The sequence below is a fragment of the Trichomycterus rosablanca genome, chromosome 21, assembly GCF_030014385.1.
Source record: "Trichomycterus rosablanca isolate fTriRos1 chromosome 21, fTriRos1.hap1, whole genome shotgun sequence".
Taxonomy (NCBI): Eukaryota; Metazoa; Chordata; class Actinopteri; order Siluriformes; family Trichomycteridae; genus Trichomycterus; species Trichomycterus rosablanca.
Genome location: NC_086008.1, coordinates 9,881,327 through 9,904,821, shown reverse-complemented (window position 1 = coordinate 9,904,821; position 23,495 = coordinate 9,881,327). Strand labels below are relative to the sequence as shown.

Sequence of the window (23,495 nt, the reverse complement as noted above, 5' to 3'; positions counted from 1 at the left end):
CAGTTTATCATACATACAATATTTTATAGAGATGTTCTTGCCAATTGCCCTCTTGGTCTGAGCAGATGTAAAATAGTAAAAAGCGCAAACAAAAAAATCACATCTAAGCTGGACTTAAAATTGAATGTGAAATACGAGGGTTCTTCAAAATGTTCTGCATATTTCTAACTTTATTGATTAAGAATTTCAAAAACAAACTACATCACTTTTCTACATACTTGCCTTCTGATGCATTTTTTCCCGGCGTTGTACCAACTTTTTAATGCCATCAGCAAAATGTCACCATCAGGTTTTTGGTTGAGCGCGTAGCCACTGATGCACCACTGCTTTCACATCACCATCACATGAAAATCTTCTTCCCCTTAAAGCTTCTTTGAGCGTCCAAAAAGGTGGAAATCAGATGGAGCTAAATCCGGACTATAAGCTCTCTCTGTCTCTCAGTCACGACCAGTTACTACTCCTCCCGCCCTCACCGTTTCCAACCACAATATAACAGTGTGGAAACTTTTTGAAGATCCCTCACATGTTGATAAATCCATATTAAATAATGTATAGTTGGTTTGGGTGATTTTTAGGGGTGTAACGATACACTCACTCTGCTCACGATTCGATTCGATTCACGATGCTGAGCTCACGATTCGATTTTCTCACGATTTTTTTAAAAGTGTAATCAGTGCAAAACAATGCACATTTTCTTGTTCATTTTTTAAACAAAAAAAAAAACTTCAGTCCCCTGCAATTAAAGGTAATTACCAAATTAGAGTACTTTACTGTAACCTAACAGGTTTACCAAATTTAAGTTACTTATCGCCATCTTAAATTGAAAATCAAAGTAATCAAACAAGCTCATTGAGCTGAGCCTTTAAACATATTTTTTTTGTAGCTTTAACTAATTTATTAACACATTACATGTAAAATAAATTACTAATGTAAAAAAAACCATTGTATCAAATGTTTATTTAAATGGCTTTATTTATATACTCAACATGGAACAGAGTGCTACAACAATAAATTATAAAATACAAAAACAAAGACCCATCTAATTAGACCAAAAGGTCTGATTGTGTCTGATTATTTGTAAATTTGCATCTACAGTGGAACAACACATCAACAAAGCATCACTCAACAAAATATAAATGAAAATGTGCAAAAGAAAAAGCAGCATCCAGGTGACAGGATTTGTAAGTATTTAGTGAAGATTGGCATTCAGGAAAAACCAAGGAGCTCATTTTTGATGGGTTGATCCTGTTTCTCCTTTCTGTTATGATCTGCCCTGTTTTGGAAAAGATTCTATCTGAGGGGACAGATGTTGCTACAATACACAGTGACATGTATAAGATGTGGGTAGACTGAACACTTCGTCTCCCTAAGTTAAGTGGGTCTGAACTTCTCGTGTCCAAACTTTACTGTTTCCTCTCACTCATTTTCCTCATCTTTCCAGCGTGTAATGTCTGCTTGTAAAGCGCTGAGTTCTCTCTCTCTCTCTCTCTCTCTCTCTCTCTCTCTCTCTCTCTCTCTCTCCCTCCCTCCTGTTCGTGTGCACGCTGTCCGTGTGTGTGTGTGTGTGTGTGTGTGTGTGTAACCCCGCCCCTCCTGCTCAGTGTAAACACACAAACCCCAACACGGAAACGCTTTAACGGAAAAAAACCCGGAAAAAACACGAATCGGCTCCGGATCCTGTCATTCATTTCGCGACCGACCCATCACTAATAAATTACAGAACGCACGTGCAATCGTACAATCGCGCAGATGTCCACGATGCACATCGCTAGATTTTTGCATCGCGATGCATCGTGAAACGATGTATCGTTACACCCCTAGTGATTTTGTATAATATAATTTATTTTTTATTTATTTATTTTTGCATCACGTATCCTCTCTGCCTCTGCTAACCCACATCCCCTCCGACACGTGAGCAGCAAGCCGCATGCATCTTATCACCCACACATTGACGAGTGTTGCGCCACCTAGCATTGCGTGCGGAGAGACACACCCTAAGAGCACTCCTTCCTCATCTCCGTGTAGGTGCCTCTAATCAGCCAGCAGAGGTCGTAATTGCACCATTCTGACAGAGAGAGACCCACTTCCGACCTTAGTCCCGTCCATCTGAACAACAGGCTAATCGTTGTTCATATAGCCGCTCAGCCTCGATTCGATATGACGTACTCGAGATCCAGCTCGGTTGAAGCGTGTTTTTACCGCTGCGCCACCTGAGCGGCAATTTTGTATATATTTTAGTAATAATAAAGTTCTTCATACATTTTGGATATGCTTGTTACACCAACATGTACATTTGTGGCATTTAGCATTTAGACCCTTTTATTTGAAGTGACTTACAATTATGACTGAATACAATTTAAGCAATTAAGGGCTAAAAGCCTTGTTCAGGGACCCAACAGTGGCATCTTGTCAGCGGTGGGGCTTGAAATGGTAACCTTGTGATTACTAGTCCAGTACCTTAACTAGGGCTGGGCGATATGGATCAAAAATAATATCTCGATATTTTTTCGCCGAACGGCGATATACGATATATATCTCGATATTTTTTTATCCCATAAGGTAATAACAAAAAGACACTTCTGAGAAAAGCTACATGTTCCAATTTTTTTACAGACACTTTTATTAAAATTCATGCTGGGGAAGCTTCACACAAGAACTATTTTTACTTAAAAAAAAAAAGCCATTCTAAGAAAGTTCGAAGAAAGTTATTTCTAAGGTATCTCCTGTCGTGTAATGTGAATTACAAATATATTGTCTGGCAGGGAGCGAGTGTGTAGGGAAGGTATCAGAATTGATCGTTTCCGGCTGTGCTCATGTTCTTCTGTTGTTTTGCACTGAGCTTGTGTGGTATTAAAAGTAGCGTTCTCGTTAAACCCCCCTCACATGTTTGGAATTATTTTACATCACAGTCGCCACAACATTTACATTAATATTTTCTTTTACTGTATAGAACTCAGTTCTGTAATACAGGTATAACTAATCGTTCAAGTTACTGTGTAACTATTACAACATTTAATGCATTTTAATCAGCGTTCTGTTTCATGCACTTTATTATTATTTAACAGCTTTATTTGTTGTTTAATTGCTGTTTGCTCCTTGTTTACTGCAGAGTTAGTTCATGCAATTGTATTAATTTTTGGTTGTTTATTGGCCGACAACAAGAAATACTATAAAAAGAAGATAAATAAATAAATGACGACGTCAGGCGATCATCCTGTATAAACTAACATGACCTCGTACAACATCCAGTACAGAAATCACTCCCCATAATGTTTGTTTTTTACAAATATATGCACATCACATATACAAACACACAAGTCAGAACAACAGGAGACGCACCGTTACGTTATTATTACTTTCTCAACACTTGCATGATTTACACTGTATATGAAGTAAATACATGCATGTCAGCGCGTGCATGCGCTTGTATATTTATATTGGTTTTTGAAACGAATAACGATTCGTTTTCTTGTTGAGGGAATGGTTGGGTGGACTGTTGAGAAAACGTTTGGATGGTTCCCTCAACGTTCCTTCACGAACGTTCCCCCAACGTTCCCCCCCGTACATTCCCCCAACGTTTCCACATGAACGTTCCCTCAACGTTCCTTCACGAACGTTCCCCCAACGTTCCCTCAATGTTCCTTCATGAACGTTTCCCCAACGTTTCCCCCCCGAACGTTCCCCCAACGTCCCCCCACGAACGTTCCCTCAACGTTCCCCCTTGAACGTTCCCCCAACGTTTCCACACAAACGTTCCCTCAACGTTCCCCCACGAACGTTCCCTCAACGTTCCTTCACGAACGTTCTCTCATCGTTCCCCCTTGAACGTTCCCCCAACGTTTCCACACAAACGTTCCCTCAACGTTCCCCCACGAACGTTCCCCCAACGTCCCCCCACGAACGTTCCCTCAACGTTCCCCCTTGAACGTTCCCCCAACGTTTCCACACAAACGTTCCCTTAACGTTCCTTCACGAACGTTCCCTCAACGTTCCCCCCCGAACGTTCCCCCAACGTTTCGCCCCCCGAACGTTCCCTCAACGTTCCCCCCGAACGTTCCCTCAACATTCCTTCACGAACGTTCCCTCAACGTTCCTCCACGAACGTTCCCCCAACGTTCCCCCCCGAACGTTCCCTCAACGTTCCCCCACGAACGTTCCCCCAACGTTTCCACAAGAACGTTCCCTCAACGTTCCTCCACGAACGTTCCCCCCCGAACGTTCCCTCAACGTTCCCTCAACGTTCTTTCACGAACGTTCCCCCAACGTTTCCACAAGAACGTTCCCTCAACGTTCCTCCACGAACGTTCCCCCAACGTTCCCCCCCGAACGTTCCCTCAACGTTCCCCCACGAACGTTCCCCCAACGTTCCCCCACGAACGTTCCCCCAACGTTTCCACAAGAACGTTCCCTCAACGTTCCTCCACGAACGTTCCCCCAACGTTCCCCCCCGAACGTTCCCTCAACGTTCTTTCACGAACGTTCCCCCAACGTTCCCCCACGAACATTCCCTCAACGTTCCCCCACGAACGTTCCCTCAACGTTCCCCCACGAACGTTCCCTCAACGTTCCCCCACGAACGTTCCTTCATGAACGCTCCCCGAAACGTTGCCCCCACGAACGTTCCCCCAACATTCCCCCCAACGTTCCCCCCAAACGTTCCTTCAACGTTCCCCCACGAACGTTCCCCCAACGTTCCTTCACGAACGCTCCCCCAACGTTCCCCCCGAAAGTTCCCCCAACGTTCCCCCCAAACGTTCCCCCAACGTTCCCCCCGAACGTCCCCCCACGAATGTTCCCTTACGAATGTTCCCTTACGAATGTTCCCTCAACGTTCCCCCCCCGAACGTTCCCCCAATGTTCCCCCCGAACGTTCCCCCAACGTTCCCCCTTGAACGTTACCACCGAACGTCCGCCCAACATGCAACAAGCAGATAGATCCACATGTACAAAAAACAGCAATTGTATGTGGTTTAATGTTCAATAGTTCCGTCATTCATGATATAATTAATAATAATGTATTTTAAAAAACTTCAAAATAAAAAAGGCGGCTTTTTCTAAATGAGTTTGTACACCTACCTTGTATTGGTAAGCCTTAAATCTCATAAAAATCTATTGTCAGCTGCTAAAAATGAATTTAAATAGCATTTAACTAGACTGTGTTAATCGAACAATGACTTCTTTGTTGGTTATCAGTTGATCATTACTACTGTATCACTGCTGAAAACACTATTGCAAAAAAAAATTATGTTCAGTTTTTATTTAGAATTAATATAAGTTAACACTTCGTAAAAAAATGTAAGACATATGTAAGAATTACGCACACTTTTCTGTATTTTGTCTTTCCAGTAAAAATAATGTAACATAATGTAATGGCGGAGTCAGACAATTTCCATAGGGGTGGCCAGACTGAGACCATTGCTCACACAGGGGTCGCACAGAAACTGATACCTTTTTTTATGTGGTCACTCACTCATTTACCTATACAGGCAGTGAGTGCCATGCAGAATTACATCACGAAGACCCGCATACTACTAAGCTTTTTTTCTCTTCATTTTCCCTGACAAGTAAAAAAAACCAAAATATAGCAACCTTAACATTATGAGGAAGAAAGATTTTCCTTTGCAATACTTTATAATTTGGCTGCCAACTTGTGTGTAATGATGAGACTCAATTGAACCCCAGAGCACGCTAGCGTGAATGCATGGAAAACTAATTTTAATTTTCTTTTAACAATATGATACAGACTGACCAACACTATTGAGCCAAATCAGCATTGAAAATTAACTTTACTTTTAATAACCTTCTTCAATGCTGGAGCTTTTTAAAACGGAATATTTTCTTTAAAATAGAAGTGTTATTTAACTGCTATTAAATTGTTTCCCAACAAAATCTGCCCAATCTGGCGGATAACTGCCCAATCTGGCAACACTGGAACGCGCAGAGCCCGGTGGCGCCTTTACTCGTAGCGCGCCACAATTACTAAGTACAGTAGTAGTACTAAGTAGCAGTAGTATTAGTACTAAGTACAGTAATAGTAGTACTAAGTAGCAGTAGTACTAAGTACAGTAGTATTAGTACTAAGTAGCAGTAGTACTACTTCTGTGTTGGTGGTTGACATTAATGTTGAGAGTATTCCTGAACTGTTTGGTGGAGGTGCGCTGATGAATTGCGTCCCTGTGTAAACCTGCGTGCAGAAATACTTCCGCTAAAAAGTTGCCGGCAAAGCGGTGGTTGGGGTTTGGGTTTGGGTTGCCAAAGATTAATTTATGGTGGACTTGGAGTTTTTGGATTGAGCTCTTCCACCGCAGAGCCGCTTTCCGCCATACTCGTTGCTGTGCCCAAATGACCCACGTAACGAACGTGCGCCATTTGCGTAGCTGTGTGACGTCATTACGTAAACAACGCAGAATATCGCTATTATTACGATATGGGCTTTTTTTGTATCGTTTTAAAAATTATACCGGTATTATCGTGAACGATACGATATAGCACACCCCTAACCTTAACCAACGTGCTACCACTGCCCTGGCCAACACCGAAAAAAATTGGTGACATAAATTAGCAAATTTTGTTTACACTGGAAATGAACGTTGTATTTAAATGTAAATATTTCAGTAAAATGAATGAATCGTACACTAGTCTACGATGCTTCACAATGCTTTACCACGACTCTGTACTATTTTATATGGCATTGTTTAACTACAAATAAGTGTGACTTGAGTGTGTGTGTGAGAGAAAGAGAGAGAGATCATATCTACAGGTCCCTACCAAAAAAGAAAAATGAAATATGCTAAATGGGGTCAAGTTATGTTGTTTTGTTGTACTGCTGTCACACGGCGCTTTGGCAGTTTCCTTACACCACCCACTTTCCTTTGCAATGTTTCAGTGTTGGCGCACTCAAGTGAAACCAACATTTTAATCTTGAGTACCTCTGTATTGTTTTTTTAAACCTTGACTTACAATATGGGCACTTCATAGCAGCCACTTTTCCGGAAACTTTAGTCCCTGCTTTAAACAATGGTCACACAATAGTCATGAGTATTTACAGTAGACTCCTGGTGTTCACTGATAAAACACTATAAAGAGGTGGAATATGGTGCTAATTCCAGGGGCACCAAGTGAACAGAGGGCCCAAGTCGATTCTCCGGAAAAAATGTCCACGAAAGTAAAAACAACCTATGAATGTAAGCTTATTGCATTTGGAGATACAGAATTGTCTAAGACTGTTCTGCCATTAATGTTACCAAAGTGTGTAAAACGTGACATTAAAATCCTAATAAAATAAAATAGCAGCAACTGCTATGTGTTTCGTGTGGGTCCCCACAGTGACTGAATAATAAGAATAAGAATGTGCAGCAGCTTTGTGTGGATGCTGAAGGCAAGATAAATATATTTCCTGTTCATCTTCACCTGTTTTCCCCCCATAATCCCACAGTCGCTGTGTGTTTAGGTTTTCAAATAAAAAAACATCTAAACTTGATTGCTTCCATTTATCAGTCATGTCACACAGACATGAAAAAGCTCAATCAAATCAATTTTACACAAATCTGTCCAGTTCAGTGAGTTGGTTGCTTTGAAATTAACCTGAACATTAGACATGAGCCAAATGTTTGAGACTACTAGTGAAAACGCTTCTATTATGCCTTTTTGAAAATGTTTTTTAATTTAAATTATATCATTAGCATTAAAAAGGCTTAAAAAGAATTTTTCAGTATTTGGAACCACTGCAGAGTAAGTAAGCACCTTTGTGAAACTGACCATGTCAAAGCCATATTCTTTCTATTAAAGAACATACTCGGATAACTTTAAGCATGTTAATTATTACTTGTCAGAAGCCTATTTAAGTTCATACTTTTGCAGTCATTGTTCACCCAGGATAAATAAAGCTTCGCAAAGAAATATCAAAATTCATGTGTACCTAAATTATGCTGATTATATACTTTAAAATAATAAAAAATCATTATATTCTCTTCAGAGAAATTGCAGAATAAAGCATTCTCATTAGTCGTGTCAGAGTTTTTAACTCCCACTGTAGCTCTTGCAAATAGTATGAATATACAGTGTATCACAAAAGTGAGTACACCCCTCACATTTCTGCAGATATTTAAGTATATCTTTTCATGGGACAACACTGACAAAATGACACTTTGACACAATGAAAAGTAGTCTGTGTGCAGCTTATATAACAGTGTAAATTTATTCTTCCCTCAAAATAACTCAATATACAGCCATTAATGTCTAAACCACCGGCAACAAAAGTGAGTACACCCCTTAGTGAAAGTTCCTGAAGTGTCAATATTTTGTGTGGCCACCATTATTTCCCAGAACTGCCTTAACTCTCCTGGGCATGGAGTTTACCAGAGCTTCACAGGTTGCCACTGGAATGCTTTTCCACTCCTCCATGACGACATCACGGAGCTGGCGGATATTCGAGACTTTGCGCTCCTCCACCTTCCACTTGAGGATGCCCCAAAGATGTTCTATTGGGTTTAGGTCTGGAGACATGCTTGGCCAGTCCATCACCTTTACCCACAGCCTCTTCAATAAAGCAGTGGTCGTCTTAGAGGTGTGTTTGGGGTCATTATCATGCTGGAACACTGCCCTGCGACCCAGTTTCCGGAGGGAGGGGATCATGCTCTGCTTCAGTATTTCACAGTACATATTGGAGTTCATGTGTCCCTCAATGAAATGTAACTCCCCAACACCTGCTGCACTCATGCAGCCCCAGACCATGGCATTCCCACCACCATGCTTGACTGTAGGCATGACACACTTATCTTTGTACTCCTCACCTGATTGCCGCCACACATGCTTGAGACCATCTGAACCAAACAAATTAATCTTGGTCTCATCAGACCATAGGACATGGTTCCAGTAATCCATGTCCTTTGTTGACATGTCTTCAGCAAACTGTTTGCGGGCTTTCTTGTGTAGAGACTTCAGAAGAGGCTTCCTTCTGGGGTGACAGCCATGCAGACCAATTTGATGTAGTGTGCGGCGTATGGTCTGAGCACTGACAGGCTGACCCCCCACCTTTTCAATCTCTGCAGCAATGCTGACAGCACTCCTGCGCCTATCTTTCAAAGACAGCAGTTGGATGTGACGCTGAGCACGTGCACTCAGCTTCTTTGGACGACCAACGCGAGGTCTGTTCTGAGTGGACCCTGCTCTTTTAAAACGCTGGATGATCTTGGCCACTGTGCTGCAGCTCAGTTTCAGGGTGTTGGCAATCTTCTTGTAGCCTTGGCCATCTTCATGTAGCGCAACAATTCGTCTTTTAAGATCCTCAGAGAGTTCTTTGCCATGAGGTGCCATGTTGGAACTTTCAGTGACCAGTATGAGAGAGTGTGAGAGCTGTACTACTAAATGGAACACACCTGCTCCCTATGCACACCTGAGACCTAGTAACACTAACAAATCACATGACATTTTGGAGGGAAAATGACAAGCAGTGCTCAATTTGGACATTTAGGGGTGTAGTCTCTTAGGGGTGTACTTACTTTTGTTGCCGGTGGTTTAGACGTTAATGGCTGTATATTGAGTTATTTTGAGGGAAGAATAAATTTACACTGTTATATAAGCTGCACACAGACTACTTTTCATTGTGTCAAAGTGTCATTTTGTCAGTGTTGTCCCATGAAAAGATATACTTAAATATCTGCAGAAATGTGAGGGGTGTACTCACTTTTGTGATACACTGTAGATGTGTAGTGAAGTCTGAGTCTAAACCACTGCTGTAGGTAGTTCAGCTACCCAAGAGCACCCTGAATTAAAAATGTATGGTATTGATTCGGTCTTTAAACTGTATAGCTCACATGTCTATTTTGGTGGACGTGGCTTTTCTTTTGACTTCTTTGTGATTTGTGTCATATAGTACCCCCGAATTGTTTCTCAAACTTTGAGACAAGAAAAATATAAATACAGAACGAGAAAGAAAGAAAGAAAGAAAGAAAGAAAGAAAGAAAGAAAGAAAGAAAGAAAGAAAGAAAGAAAGAAAGAAATGGACACAGTTTGTAATGTTTTTGTTTTTTGGAAATGCTCAGACTGTTGTACTCCAGACTTCTTTTAAACCCTGACCTGCACTTGTCAGCCACTGCGCTCTCCCACTGTCAGAAGCATTTAAACCACACACCGAGAGTTTAGAACAACACCGCTGTGTATGCGCCAATTACAGTCAAACTGAAGACCAGGATGAAACTGAAGACCAGGATGAAACTGAAGCTTATCCCTCAAATGGTACAATAACCATTAATACTTGCTATGTTTTAAACAGAGTAACTTTACTCTTCTGGGGCTCTCTGTTTTTATTAAATGTAATTTACACACTCTAACAACTGACTAAGCATGTAGACAGGGACTGTATTACAGAAACTTTAGCTAGATCCAACGTTTTAAAACAACAACACTGTACATTGTGTTAGAAAGCTGTAATTTTTCCCTATATAAATCATTGTTAACACGCAGCGATGCATTACTTAATGTAATGAGCATAAAATCGAGGACCCTAAAGAAAACAAAAAAGAGTTTGATAAGTTAAAACTCATCCCATTTATTTTATCTGGATGAATTTCTACCTGGATTTTATACCTGTTTTATACCGTGACTCTGTGACATTGGGGCTGGATTTCAGTTTAATTGATTTGATTGGACTGGTGACCTGTCCAGGGTGTTTTCTACCTTTCACCCAGTGAATTGTGCCCATCGTGACACTGAATTGATAAAGCGGTGGTAAAACTGACAGTAAATGATTTGATTTGCTATAATAAAATGAATACAATTATACCCTGTAAAACAGACAGTGAATGCTTGAATGATTTTGATTTGACGTTTTGCTATAATAATTATATCCTGTTTAGAGAAATTGCAGAATAGAATCATTCTCACTAGTGGACTCATGACGTTTGGCTTCCAGTGTAGTTCCTGCAAATAGTATTATTATATTAGTGTGTAATAATCTGTGATGATAATAACTTTTTCACATGCATTTATCTGGGAATTACCAGCTTGACTGTGAAGATAATGTAAATTGGGAACCCAGTCAAATACCCAACAAAAGCAATGCCTCTACATCAGCACCAACCGGATCTATTCGGCTCAGCCTTGTATTTAAAGTAATTAATCTTGTTTGTTGTGCCATTAGCAGCATCTTGATTGGTTGATTACTGTATGCTTTGCATTTACATTTTTGGTATTTAGCGAATGCTCTTATCCAGAGCGACTTACAGAAGTGCTTCCACAGTAAACATTTCCTACTCTAGTTTAAGTGGACAAAAGTCCAAGGATACAAATCTGCTGAAACCCTGTTAGAACAATGTTTTTGGGTATGCTGTGCACTGAGTATATGAGATTAGCAGTAAGGAGTGGCCAGTTGGGCTATTCTGTAACAGGTACCGTCATAACTGAAAATGTCCTGGTTACTTAACATGTACAGTGTAATTTACCCCACTTTATGTTTCCCCAGTATCAGTATATACCAACATTTTGACATTTTAGTTTACCCAGTTCCTTTCTGGTGAATTCTCAGTAACCTAGGGACTGTAACTTCTGCATCTAAGTAAAAATAATTTTAATTACCACTTCCAACCCATGTGCCCCCTGTTAACCTGTTTTATTAAGATGCTGCATACAAACCCTGTTCATTTACTTATAATGTGAATGTAAAATATTAAACGCTAAAATAAAGATTACATTGGGACTTCTGAAAAGCAGGATGAGTAGTTTGACTCCCTGTCCTAAACAGTGCTAAACAGAGCTGACAGGGTAAAATTAAAGTGAGTAAAGACTGTGAGAGATGTGACAGCAGCTTTGCATACATGCCACTTCAAATCCGTCTCCTGATTTTAGCTAGAAATGTTTTCAAATGGTTTTTTTTTTCAGTGATTGATTGCTAATATGCATAATATAACCATTGGCTAAATATTTAAAAAGTTTGTTTAGGGTTTAAATAAATTCATGTAATATAAATTGTGTTTTATTAACCAATGAAAATTAAGGGACTTTATAGGGACTCCATGGTGGGTCACTTCTGCACTTACTAAAAAATTTGTCCCGTGAGGTAAAGCATCGGTGAGGTCAGGCATTAATGCTGGAGAGAAACGTTTGGCCCGCAATTGATTTTTCTGATTTCTTTCTTGAGCTTTAAGTAGTGTTGAGGTCAGGGCTTTATACAAGCCACCCTCACACCAAACTCATTAAAGCATGTATCATAAACTTGTACACAGGGGTACGGTCAAGCTGGAGCCATAAAGTTAAAAGCATAAAACATTTTTAGTCAATAATTTTATACACATATTAGCAAAGAGTGTGGCTGAAAAGTATGTTACATACATATAGTATTTCCTAGTAGCTAAATCAAACCAGGATCTGTACGAGGACGCCTTGAATGTGGGTGTCAGGTTTGCATGAACTAGCAAAATAGTTGCTAAAAAACTCATTAGTAGTGTGTAAAATAAGTGATAGATTAGACAGACAGACAGACAGACAGACAGATAGATGGATAGATAGATTCAAGTATTACAGCAGCTCAAAGTACATTAAGTAAAGTATATTAAAATAAAAAGTATTAAAGAAAGCAAGTGTTAAATACAATAATATGTGGCTAAATATATAGGTAAAAACGATCTCCTGTATCATTCCTTGTTACAGCAGAGCTTAATGAGTCTGTTACTGACAGTGCTCCGCTGTTTGACTAGCAGGTCATGGAGAGGGTGTATTGAGTTGTTTAGTATGGTTATGAGTTTGTTAAGGGACCTCATTTTAATTCATTTGTATTAGAATTATTTAAATTATTTTCACTAGACAAATGGAATATTTTATGCCTAGATTTTGTGTGTGTGCAATTAATACAGCTAACATACTGACTAATTTACCTAGCTTCTGCTTTAGTCTCGGGTTAGAGGCTCTGTTTTATTCTTTTAAATGATTGAAACTTTCAAGAAAAAAAGGTTACACTTTGGGGAAATCTGTAATTAAAATAGAGAACTGTTACTTCTGCATTGTGGTTATTATTTTGACCTTAAATGCTTTATTAGAATCAAACCATCTAAAAGAATTTAGACAAGACTCTGTTAGAAGTCTAACACCTAATGCTTCTTCTGTGGTATTCACGAAGTAAAGAAATACATCTCCTTACATTAAAAGAGGAACCAATAATAAACCACATAGCTCTAAAATACATATTAGGTAATATTAAGCGTAGATGACTTTGAAAACCCACAGTGTAAGGCAAAACACCCATAAACACTTAGAGCATGAAAACCAATCCCAAGAGAAAGCTTGATGGACCGGGGAATTGTATTAAAGAGGGGTTCTGGTTACTTTTCATTGTCCTTGCTTTAAAAGACCACTGTGGTTACTGAAGCGTTTCTTTTCCTATAGCCTGGACGATGACACACTTATAACTGGCTTCTTTAATGCACCCAGTACTCAGAGACGGCAATCAGATTTAACTATTTGCTTTCAAATGAGGGATGTTTTAGCATGACGTCTAGCATAAGTCGCACAATAGCCAACTGCTTGGTTGTTGAGGTTAATTAGTTGTATTTTTGTTAGTGCTAGATGTTTCAGTCAGGTTATTTTTGCTTGAGTCTTGTAACTGGAGTTATGATAGTCACAGTAAAGGATAAAGGACAGTTTTATGCTGCTTTATAAGCTTACAGCAACTACAAGTATTTTTTCCCAGGTTAAAGCCTGAGTAAATACGTCATCCTGAACCAGACTACAGTGGGTACAGAGTATATCTCAGAAACACTGGACACAAGGCACAAATACAACATAGACAGGACATCAATTCATTATGCTCACCCTATCAATCCAAAATGCAACAGAAAGGGGCCATATGGACACTCACACAGACACAGAGATACATGGTGCAGTAAACAATAAGGGCAAGATGGGAAAACACCTTGAACAAGGCTGAGTCCATAGCAGGACATCACAGACTCACTTACTGACTAATTCACTTACACCACATACAGATGCTTTAATTAAAGTGGCTTACAATTCATTCTTTTATTGTGGTGAAAGGCAAGAAACATTTACATTTTGGGCATTTAGCAGACGCTTTTATCCAAAGTGACTTACAGTACTATGACAGTATACGGTCTAAGCAAATCAGGGTTAAGGGCCTTGCTCAAGAGCCCAACAGTGACAACCTGGAGTGGTGGGGCTTGAACCAGTGACCTTTTGATTACTAGTCCAGTACTTTAACCACTAGGCTACAACTGCCCTAAATAGCAGGTCGGTAGTCCATCACAGGGCAGACACACACATTCACACTTAGGGTCATTTTTAGTAGCTCCGGTTTGCCTGACTGCATGTCTTTGGACTTGTAGGAGGAAACCAGAGCACCCGGAGGAAACCCACATAGACGCAGGGAGAAAATGCAAACTCTACACAAAAAGGAATCAAACCCAGGTTCTTCTAGGTGTCAGCGCTACCCATTGCACCACCATGCTGCCCTTTAACTCAATACAGTGCAAGCAATTAAGGATTAAGTAGTGGCAACTTGGCAGTGGTGAAGGTTAAACCAGTGACCTTCTGATTACTAGTCCAGTATCTTTACCACTGAGCTACCACTGCCTTGCTTTGTGAAATTTAAAACAAATCAAAGTACCATAAGAAAACACAGACATGGATCAATATGCCACAAAGATATGAAATCTAGGACAGCATTGCCCTGGAGCCGTGCAGCACCAACACTACCTGCTGTACTACCAAGCCACCATCCACGAAATAGTACATTTTAAAAACGAAATCACCAAAAATTCCCGAGATTCAGCTTTTGTAGTCAGTGTGCACCAGTCTTTGCGTGTTTTTGCACTGATTTCACCTTTCTCTTTAAATTGCCTTCTCACACTTCTCTTAAAAATGCCCAAGTGCAAATGAAAAATCCGCTTTTGTCTTGGTCGGGATCCTTAAAAAGCAGAATTCATAACCCACAAAGTGTCCAATAAGGGTGGCCAGCCGTCCGGCTTTAGGTCGGACAGTCCGGTTTTTCAGCTGCCAGACACTTAAAAATTCTCCTTTTGGAATGAACTGGTTACATTTATGATCAATATTATCTGTCATTGGCTCAGGTACATGTCAAAACAAATGCTTTGTATTTCATTGGTTTAACAGCCTCATTTGACTGCTTGTAGTGCTACCTATCGTGGGCGGACCTGCTGCGATTGGCCAGTGAATCGTGGCTCGCCCACCACTGGCCAATCGCAGAAGGTCCGCCCTCTAAATGCTAGTCTGTGATTGGGTGGTTGAATTTCGCCCGCCCGCTCGCTCTGTTCTGCATACACCTCTACCTGAGTCAATTAGTCAGCTCTCATGCTCAGGAACGCTGTGAAAATGCCAAATATATCAAAAGTAGACAACATTTGGTGAGTAAAACAGTAATTTGTTATAGAATTCTTGCTTAAATGGGTCAAAAACTCTGTTATATGGGTTATGGTTTCATTCTGTGTGTTGCAGTATCATGTCCCCCTGTTCCTGGTATGACGTCCTCCTTTTGGGGGTGTAATGTCCTCCTTTTTGTGACTATGAATAGTGCCAGTTCAGTAAAACACCAAACTGCAGCTAAAGGAAAGAGTTTTTTCAGGTAATGACTGGATACAGATCAATGGAGTGCACGTCTGCATTGTTAAAAAGTCTTTCCCTGATTCTGAAACAGCGTACACACTTTCAGCTGGGCGTACTAAGATAGAGGTTTTTGTCAACGCCATGATGGCACGACATTCTGTCGAAATAGCTCTACTAATAAACTCTTTTATTTGTTGTTGTTATTGTTTAGGGCTAAACGCTGAATTGAAAGTAATACGATTATCTGACCATAAATGCATTTGTTAGCTGCTTATTTATTAACGTTTAATAACGTAGTTGCATGGTTATTGATGCATTTGTTAAATATTTAAAGTCTACTTTGTACACATTGCCATGGTGCCACCAATTACATGAAAATGCCAATCCCACCCACCTCTCGAACCAATTCTTCAACCCAGTGCAGGTGTCCACCTGGTCCATGCTGCCATCCTGCCAAGTGTCCTCTTTCTTTGAAAACCAAAATATAGTCACCCTACTTAAGCGCACCTGTAGTCCAACCTGACTTCTTTACGACTTCATTATTTTTCCACAGGCGTGTAAATGAGATGCTAATTAAGAGCTTAAATTATACACCGTCTGTACAGATAGTTTACTGATACAAACTCCTGTTACATGCACGACAACGAGCAGAAACAATGTAGCGCTGCACAGACCAGCTTATAAACACGAACAGCAGGATGAAGTAAAATCAATCACTGCGCTCCTCTTAAGCCCTTAAGGACTATTACACGCTCATCATGTTCCATCCACACAAGCTCCGCCGCCCTTAAACTGAGTGCTGGTCAGCCAACAGGTTTGTGATTTACTCCGCCATAGAGATACATCATAAAGTCAGCTGATGAAGGGATACCACACATCCTGACCATGATGTACTTATTATAATGTCTGATATTAATATTTCATTTATTGTTTGGCTCGCTGAGAATTTAAAAAAACATCTAATGAAATAGAGGATCAGGTAATAAAATGTTACCCTTTTAAAATCTTTTTAGATAAATCCCTGTCTTATGTACCTGAAGCGTTTTTCCAAAAAAATAAAATAAAATAAATAAAAAAGCTCCAACTCATGTTTTCTCTCTCTTTCTAAAGAATTTGCATATTCTCATTTCCTTGTGCACTTCCTGTGTGACCTGCTTTGCTGAACAAGGGTCGCAGGCTAGCACACACCTTCTTTGACACTTTACACATACTGTGTGTGGTAAACGCATACGGAGGACCATGCTGCTCTTTCTGTATTAACTGATTCTGTATCTTTTTGAGTCAATGTTGTCTTATCCAGCCTCCCTTTCCTAACCCCCCCCCCCCCATTGTTTTCTTTTATCAATGCAGGTGTTGCAGTTGCACTGTTTTTGCCTATATTTAACTTACTTAAATACGTACTTAGATACACAGTTGAAAAATCTAAAACTGCGACAACAACATTTAAAAAAACACAGAGTTTGCTGCCTTGTTTACATTGTCACATTATTGGCATACGCCCAAAAGCACTTTACTCTGATCAGAAATGAAATCATGGCAGAACAATTTGTCAAATTACTATCATCTCTAGCATGTTAAAGTTGAAATTACTCTGACAGCTGGCTTTGGTTTTGGCAGCTTTTTAAAATACACCGACCAGGCATAACTTTATGACCAGGTGAAGTGAATAACACTGATTATCTCTTCATCACGGCACCTGTTAGTGGGGGGGATATATTAGGCAGCAAGTGAACATTTTATCCTCAAAGTTGATGTGTTAAAAGCAGGAAAAATGAACAAGCGTGAGGGTTTAAGCGAGTCTGACGAGGGCCAAATTGTGATGGCTAGACGACTGGGTCAGAGCATCTCCAAAACTGCAGCTCTTGTGGGGTGTTCCCGGTCTGCTGTGGTCAGTATCTATCAAAAGTGGTCCAAGGAAGGAACAGTGGTAAACCAAGGCTGGCCCATCCAACAGACGAGCTACTGTAGCTCAAATTGCTGATGCTGGTTCTGATAGACAGGTGTCAGAATACACAGTGCATCACAGTTTGTTACGTATGGGGAAGCACAAGGGGGACCAACACAATATTAGGAAGGTGGTCATAATGTTATGCCTAATCGGTGTACAATTCAACTCGCTGATATTCATTTTAAGATACCAACATACTTTACACACATGCAAAGTTTTGTTCATGAGTTCTTTTCTTTAGCAATGTAGTTCATTTTTCTAGCTGTCCAATTCAGGTAAAAGTTAGTGAGCTAACAATACAGAACACAACTGTAAAAGACAATTACATCATCTAATCCAGCCTCTTATTAGCAAGCTTTTATTATTATATAATAATTATTTAATCCTTTTTTTTGTAGTTTTACATATGCATTATATAGTGCTACCACTGCTGTAAATATAATTGAAGATGATTTTAATATGTATTTATTCAACACAGTGCAATAGTTTAATCTACAGGTCATAAAAGTAGGTACTAGTTTCTCAGCATTAGGTGAGGATAACATTTTCGCTATGCTCTTTATTTAAAATACACTATTTTAGTATTTTTCTTTAATTAGACTTAAAATGTAATTACAGGTGAACCCGGATTCAACAAACAAAATCTGAAAAGTCAAATGTCCGTTCCGATTGTTTCAAATGCACGTCTCTCTGTTTACATGAGTGATGGGCTTTATTTTGTCAGGAGGCTCACTTTGTTCTCGCCTTTGTTTCTCTGTGTTTTATGCCTCATCTTTGCAAGTTCTAGTACATAGTTATGCACCAGCAGTGCTTCAGACTCCGAATAATAGATACTCTCAGTCCCGCTATACAATCACGACAAAAAAAATCTCTTCCACCGCACAAGGGTAAAAGAAATTTCTCCCCAGTAGTACAGTACACTCATTTTAATATTTGTTTACAGGTTTTACATTTCATATTTCCATTTATTTACGTTCATTTTACTGTTTATGTGCATGTAATATGTGCATGTTAGCACCTTTGTGGACCTTAGTGCTGTGTTTTTGTATGTTTTCGCACCTCACTCTTTCGGACAATCACATTTTACGGACCAGTGCTCCCCCTTTTAGTCCGTTAAATCGAGGTTCCACTGTATATACATTAATGTGATAAACTCAAAAGTCAAGAAGTGCTATATTAAGTCAAAGGTGTGTTTGCACCATAGGGTGCACCTGGTCCTGCAATTTTTCCTTAATTTAATTTACACCTGTTGGCTGAAAATGTTGATTTTTTTCAGGCTAGTTATATCCAGTTCTTGATTGGAATGCTGTTGCCGCTTGCACTAATCCCACCCTGACTCAGGACAGCAAGATTGTATGTTTTTAACCCACAGAATCTCCTTTATTGTGACTAAGCATATGATATAAATATGGCTAAGCTGATAAATGTACCTCTGTATTGTTGGCCAAATAAAAATGAACATTATATGAAGAAAGAAAAAAAACAAAAATTGGCCCGAGAACATAACCTTGTGGAACACCATAACACATCCATAGTCTAAATAGTGTATCTTCATTGCGTCACATGAATCTGCACAGCAATGCAGACATCCCAAGTCTCCCGGAAGTTCCGGGAGTCTCCCGCATATACATAGCGGCTCCCTGATGCCCGCAAGTCAGATAAAATCTCCCGGAATCTAGAACGAGCGGCCAAGAGCGACACACACACACGCGCACGCATCCGTTATCTGATATACAATCTAGTGCACTGTGTAGGGAACATAAATCAATTGTCTAATATACTGTCTAGTGCACTATGTAGGGAACATAAATCTGTTATCTGATATACAATTTAGTGCACTATGTAGGGAACCTAAATCCGTTAACTAATACGCTACCTAAAGCATTATGTAAGAAACATAAGTCTATTATCTGGTACACTATCTAGTGCACTAAGTAAGGAACATAAATTCTTTTCTAATATACAATCCAGTGCACTATGTAGGGAACGTTAATCTATTATCTTTCACACTATCTAGTGCACTATGTAGTACACATTAATGTGTTTGTGACGCGAACAGTTAGCTTAGTAGCTCAGTTAGCAGCTCCTAAAAGAGCGAGAGGTTTTTTAGCTTTCTCTTTTTTTTTTTTTTTTTTTTGGGCTTGAGGGGTCGGGGCCTGAAATGAGTTTTTGCAACTTGGGATGTCTGGCAATGACACTTAACCGACTCATTAAGAACAAGTTTCTTACTAACATTTTAAGCCCCTTGCATCAAACACGATGTATTCATATGTTCTGTAAACAAAAGAGCGCAGTGCAGCACCATAAAATGTGATGAACGTGAAATGAATCTAAATATAAATCAGTGATTTTAGAATGTCACACACGTTCAGTGATTTCTGATGGAAAGATGTTTAACAGGTAAAGGCTAAAGTGTCCCTTGTTCCCCTTGTATTCAAACACCTTATTTGACTGGCAAATATGGAACTGGAGCCAAACCTGCTGCAACTTTCTGGCCTGGCCAGGACAAAAACAACCTGCAGGCATTAGTAATCACAATGTAGTCGTATAATGTTTTTATTCCACAAATTGCATTAAAAACTGCATTAGCTTATTATCATGAATTATTTTGTACTGTAATGTAACAGGATCTTAGTGGAAAATGCAAACTCTGCAATTTTGTGAGGTGCAGTTTAGCAGCAGCAGCAGTTTACCTTTTCTATTAGGTACTTTATTGTACTGTAATAACTGTGGAAAAGTTATAACAACATTAAAACCACCTCCTTGTTTCTACACTCACTGTCCATTTTATCAGCTCCACTTACCATATAGAAGCATGATCTATTCTGTAATCTGACTGTAATCTATTCTCTGCATGCTTTTTTAACCTCCTTTTACACTGTTTCTCAATGGTCAGGACCACCACAAAGCAGGTGTTATTTGGGTGGTGGATCATTCTCAGCACTGCAGTGACACTGACATGGTGGTGGTGTGTTAGTGTGTGTTGTGCTGGTATAAGTGGATAAGACACAGCAGCGCTGCTGGAGTTTTTAAACACCTCACTGTCACTGCTGGACTGAGAATAGTCCACCAACCAAAAATATCCAGCCAACAGCGCCCCGTGGGCAGCGTCCTGTGACCACTGATGAAGGTCTAGAAGATGACCAACTCAAACAGCAGCAATAGATGAGCGATCGTCTCTGACTTTACATCTACAAGGTCGACCAACTAGGTAGGAGTGTCTAATAGAGTGGACAGTAAGTGGACACGGTATTTAAAAACTCACACAGCACAGCGCTGCTGTGTCTGATCCACTCATACCAGCACAACACACACAAACACACTGCAGTGCTCAGAATGACCCACCATTCAAATATTACCTACTCCATGGTGGTCCTGTGGGGGTCCTGACCATTGAAGAACAGGGTGAAAGGGGGCTAACAAAGCATGCAGAAAAACAGATGGACTGCAGTCAGTAATTGTAGAACTACAAAGTGCTTCTATATGGTAAGTGGAGCTGATAAAATGACAGTGAGTGTAGAAACGAGGAGGTGGTTTTAATGTTATGGCTGATCGGTGTATATCCGACCGCTTATCCAATTAGGGTCGCGGGGTGGGAAGGAGGGGGTGCTGAAGCCTGTCCCAGCTTTTCAATGGCCACAAGGCACACAGTAACACCCTGGACGGGGCGCCAGTCCATCGCAGGGCAGACACACACACATATACACCCATTCACCTATAGAGCAATTTAGTATCTCTAATTAACCTGACTGCATGTTTTTGGACTGTGGGAGGAAATCAGAGCTCCCGGGGGAAACCCATGCAGACACGGGGAGAACGTGCAAACTCCGCACAGAAAGGACCCGGACCCGGATCGAACCCAGGACCTTCTTGCTGTGAGGCCACCGTGCCGCCCCCAGCATTTACTGTGTTTGGAAAGTGTGTCTGTGGGAATTTGGCACGTTCATTCAAATAAGCATTTGCAATATCAGATATCAGGTACTGATGTTCAATGAGTTAAAGGACTGTGATCTTTTCCTTTTCGGGTTGAGGTCAGGGCTATGCCTTCCCAGAAGAGTTGAAGCTGTTATAGCTGCAAAGGGTGGGCCGACATCATATCAAACCCTATGGATTAAGAATGGCACGTCACTCAAGTTTATATGCACGAGCGAATACTTTTGGCAATATAGTGTATATAATTTTTTTGTATACCCCCCTCCTAGACGAAGCCCTGTTCTTCTAAAGCGCATTCTACCAGTGCTAAAAAGTACATTCGTCTGCAGAATTATTATGATTATTATTATTATTATTTAAATGCAGATATCCTGATAATCTATAGTACACAAATCATATCACAACACGACCGCTTCAAGCCATATATGCACCTCTTATATAACATTGCAGAGATTAAAAAAAAGAAAGAAAGAATAAATAAATAAATAAATAATACATGTATAATGCCAGCTCTACAATATGTCCTGCACCAACATGCTACAAGCTTGGAGATTATATAATATGTGGTATTTTATATTATGGTCAGTTATGGTCAATGTGGCAGTTTGCACATGCTCCGAACATGCCAGATTCTGGGGTGATAATGATCCAGGCTGATCCAGGATCAGTAAAGCATATTGCATATTCTGTGCAAATAATACTGCACCTCAGATCACTGGGGTACTTCCATCATATCCCAAATTTCACCCTGTGGGAACCTGGGAGATGCTCCCAGGTTCCCACAGGGTGAAATTTGGGATATGATGGAAGTACCCCAGTGATCGGACATGCATTTAATAGTCCAGCAGTACTACAGATCATGCAGATAGATGGCAGCTGCACTCGGCAGCGGCGGATGACTATGTGAGGTGATGAGTGAGTGATGCGGTTGTAAGCCGGCGGGGCTCTGCGGTACCTCTGGCCGCCGTCGCTGGCCATGGAGCCGGTCGTTCTGCGCGTCGGAGCCGCGCTTCTATCCTGCTGATCCGACGCCGCTTTCCTCAGCTCGCTCTTCACGTCCTGGTCGCTTTCGGACGGAGACTCGGTGCGCTTAGCACCCGCCATTAAGTCCCATATACCGACTTACTTCAGGGCTGACGGAGAGAGGAGGTGGTGATGAGGATATGGGGGGGGTTGGCGGTGGGCTCTCGATTCCGAAAAGTCCATCAAGGAGCGCACGTTGCGCTTCTCTGTGGAGATTGAAGAGTCCCAGGGGGGCAGAGTAAAGTGGTTTCCTCTGCTCTGGGACTCATGATGACCGGGTTCTCACTGCGCTGTTCTGTCTCCCATCGGCGAGTCTTTTTGCGGGGTTTTTTTCTCACTGCGCAACACCTGCGACTCCGCGCAGCCGCATCCGAAATCCTCCATCAATTATGCGTCCGCGTTGCGGTTTGCGCTTTGCGCTTTTTTTCTAGTCAGGTGGACCCGCTCGATTTTCACCGAACGGTTCGACCTGGTCGTGGTCGCAGTGGGTCCCGGGAGCACGTGGCGCAGAGCCAAACGTTCCAAAGGCAACACGCACACACACACACACACACTTGAGAACGATTTAGGATCTCCAATCCATCAGCTGCCCTTACTGAGAGTGAGGATTGAACCCAGCCAGCCGGGATCCATTTTGCTATGTGGCACCCACTTTACATTTTACCCGGGCAGCAAGAAGGTCCTGGGTTCGACCCCCAGGTGGGGGCGGTCTGGGTCCTTTCTGTGTGGAGTTCGCATGCATGTTCTCGATTTGACTTGGTCAAGGTTGTGGTGTGTCTGGTGTGAAGCCAGGATCTGATATTCTGAGGGGGTCAGTAAGCCCAGACGGGGCCCCGTTTGCTTAAAATTGAGAAGTGTATATATATATAAACCACCTCCTTGTTTCTACACTTACTGTCCATATTTATCAGCTCCACTTACCACTTTGTAGTTCTACAATTACTGACTGTAGTCCATCTGTTTCTCTACATACCTTTTTAGCCTGCTTTCACCCTGTTTGTTAGTGGTCAGGACCCTCGCA

General features: G+C 40.9%; 1 protein-coding gene across 1 annotated transcript in view; it reads right to left on the bottom strand.

Moving 5' to 3' along the window:
• LOC134335202 (potassium channel subfamily T member 1-like) overlaps window positions 1–22,807 on the bottom strand; it is a 95,531-nt gene extending 72,724 nt beyond the window's left edge. Inside the window, exon 1 of the mRNA XM_063017677.1 lies at window positions 22,407–22,807. Within this exon, the coding sequence (XP_062873747.1) occupies window positions 22,407–22,555 (149 nt within the window). The 5' untranslated portion in view covers window positions 22,556–22,807. The remainder of the gene's footprint in view (window positions 1–22,406) is intronic.
• Between the last annotated feature and the right edge of the window lie 688 nt (window positions 22,808–23,495).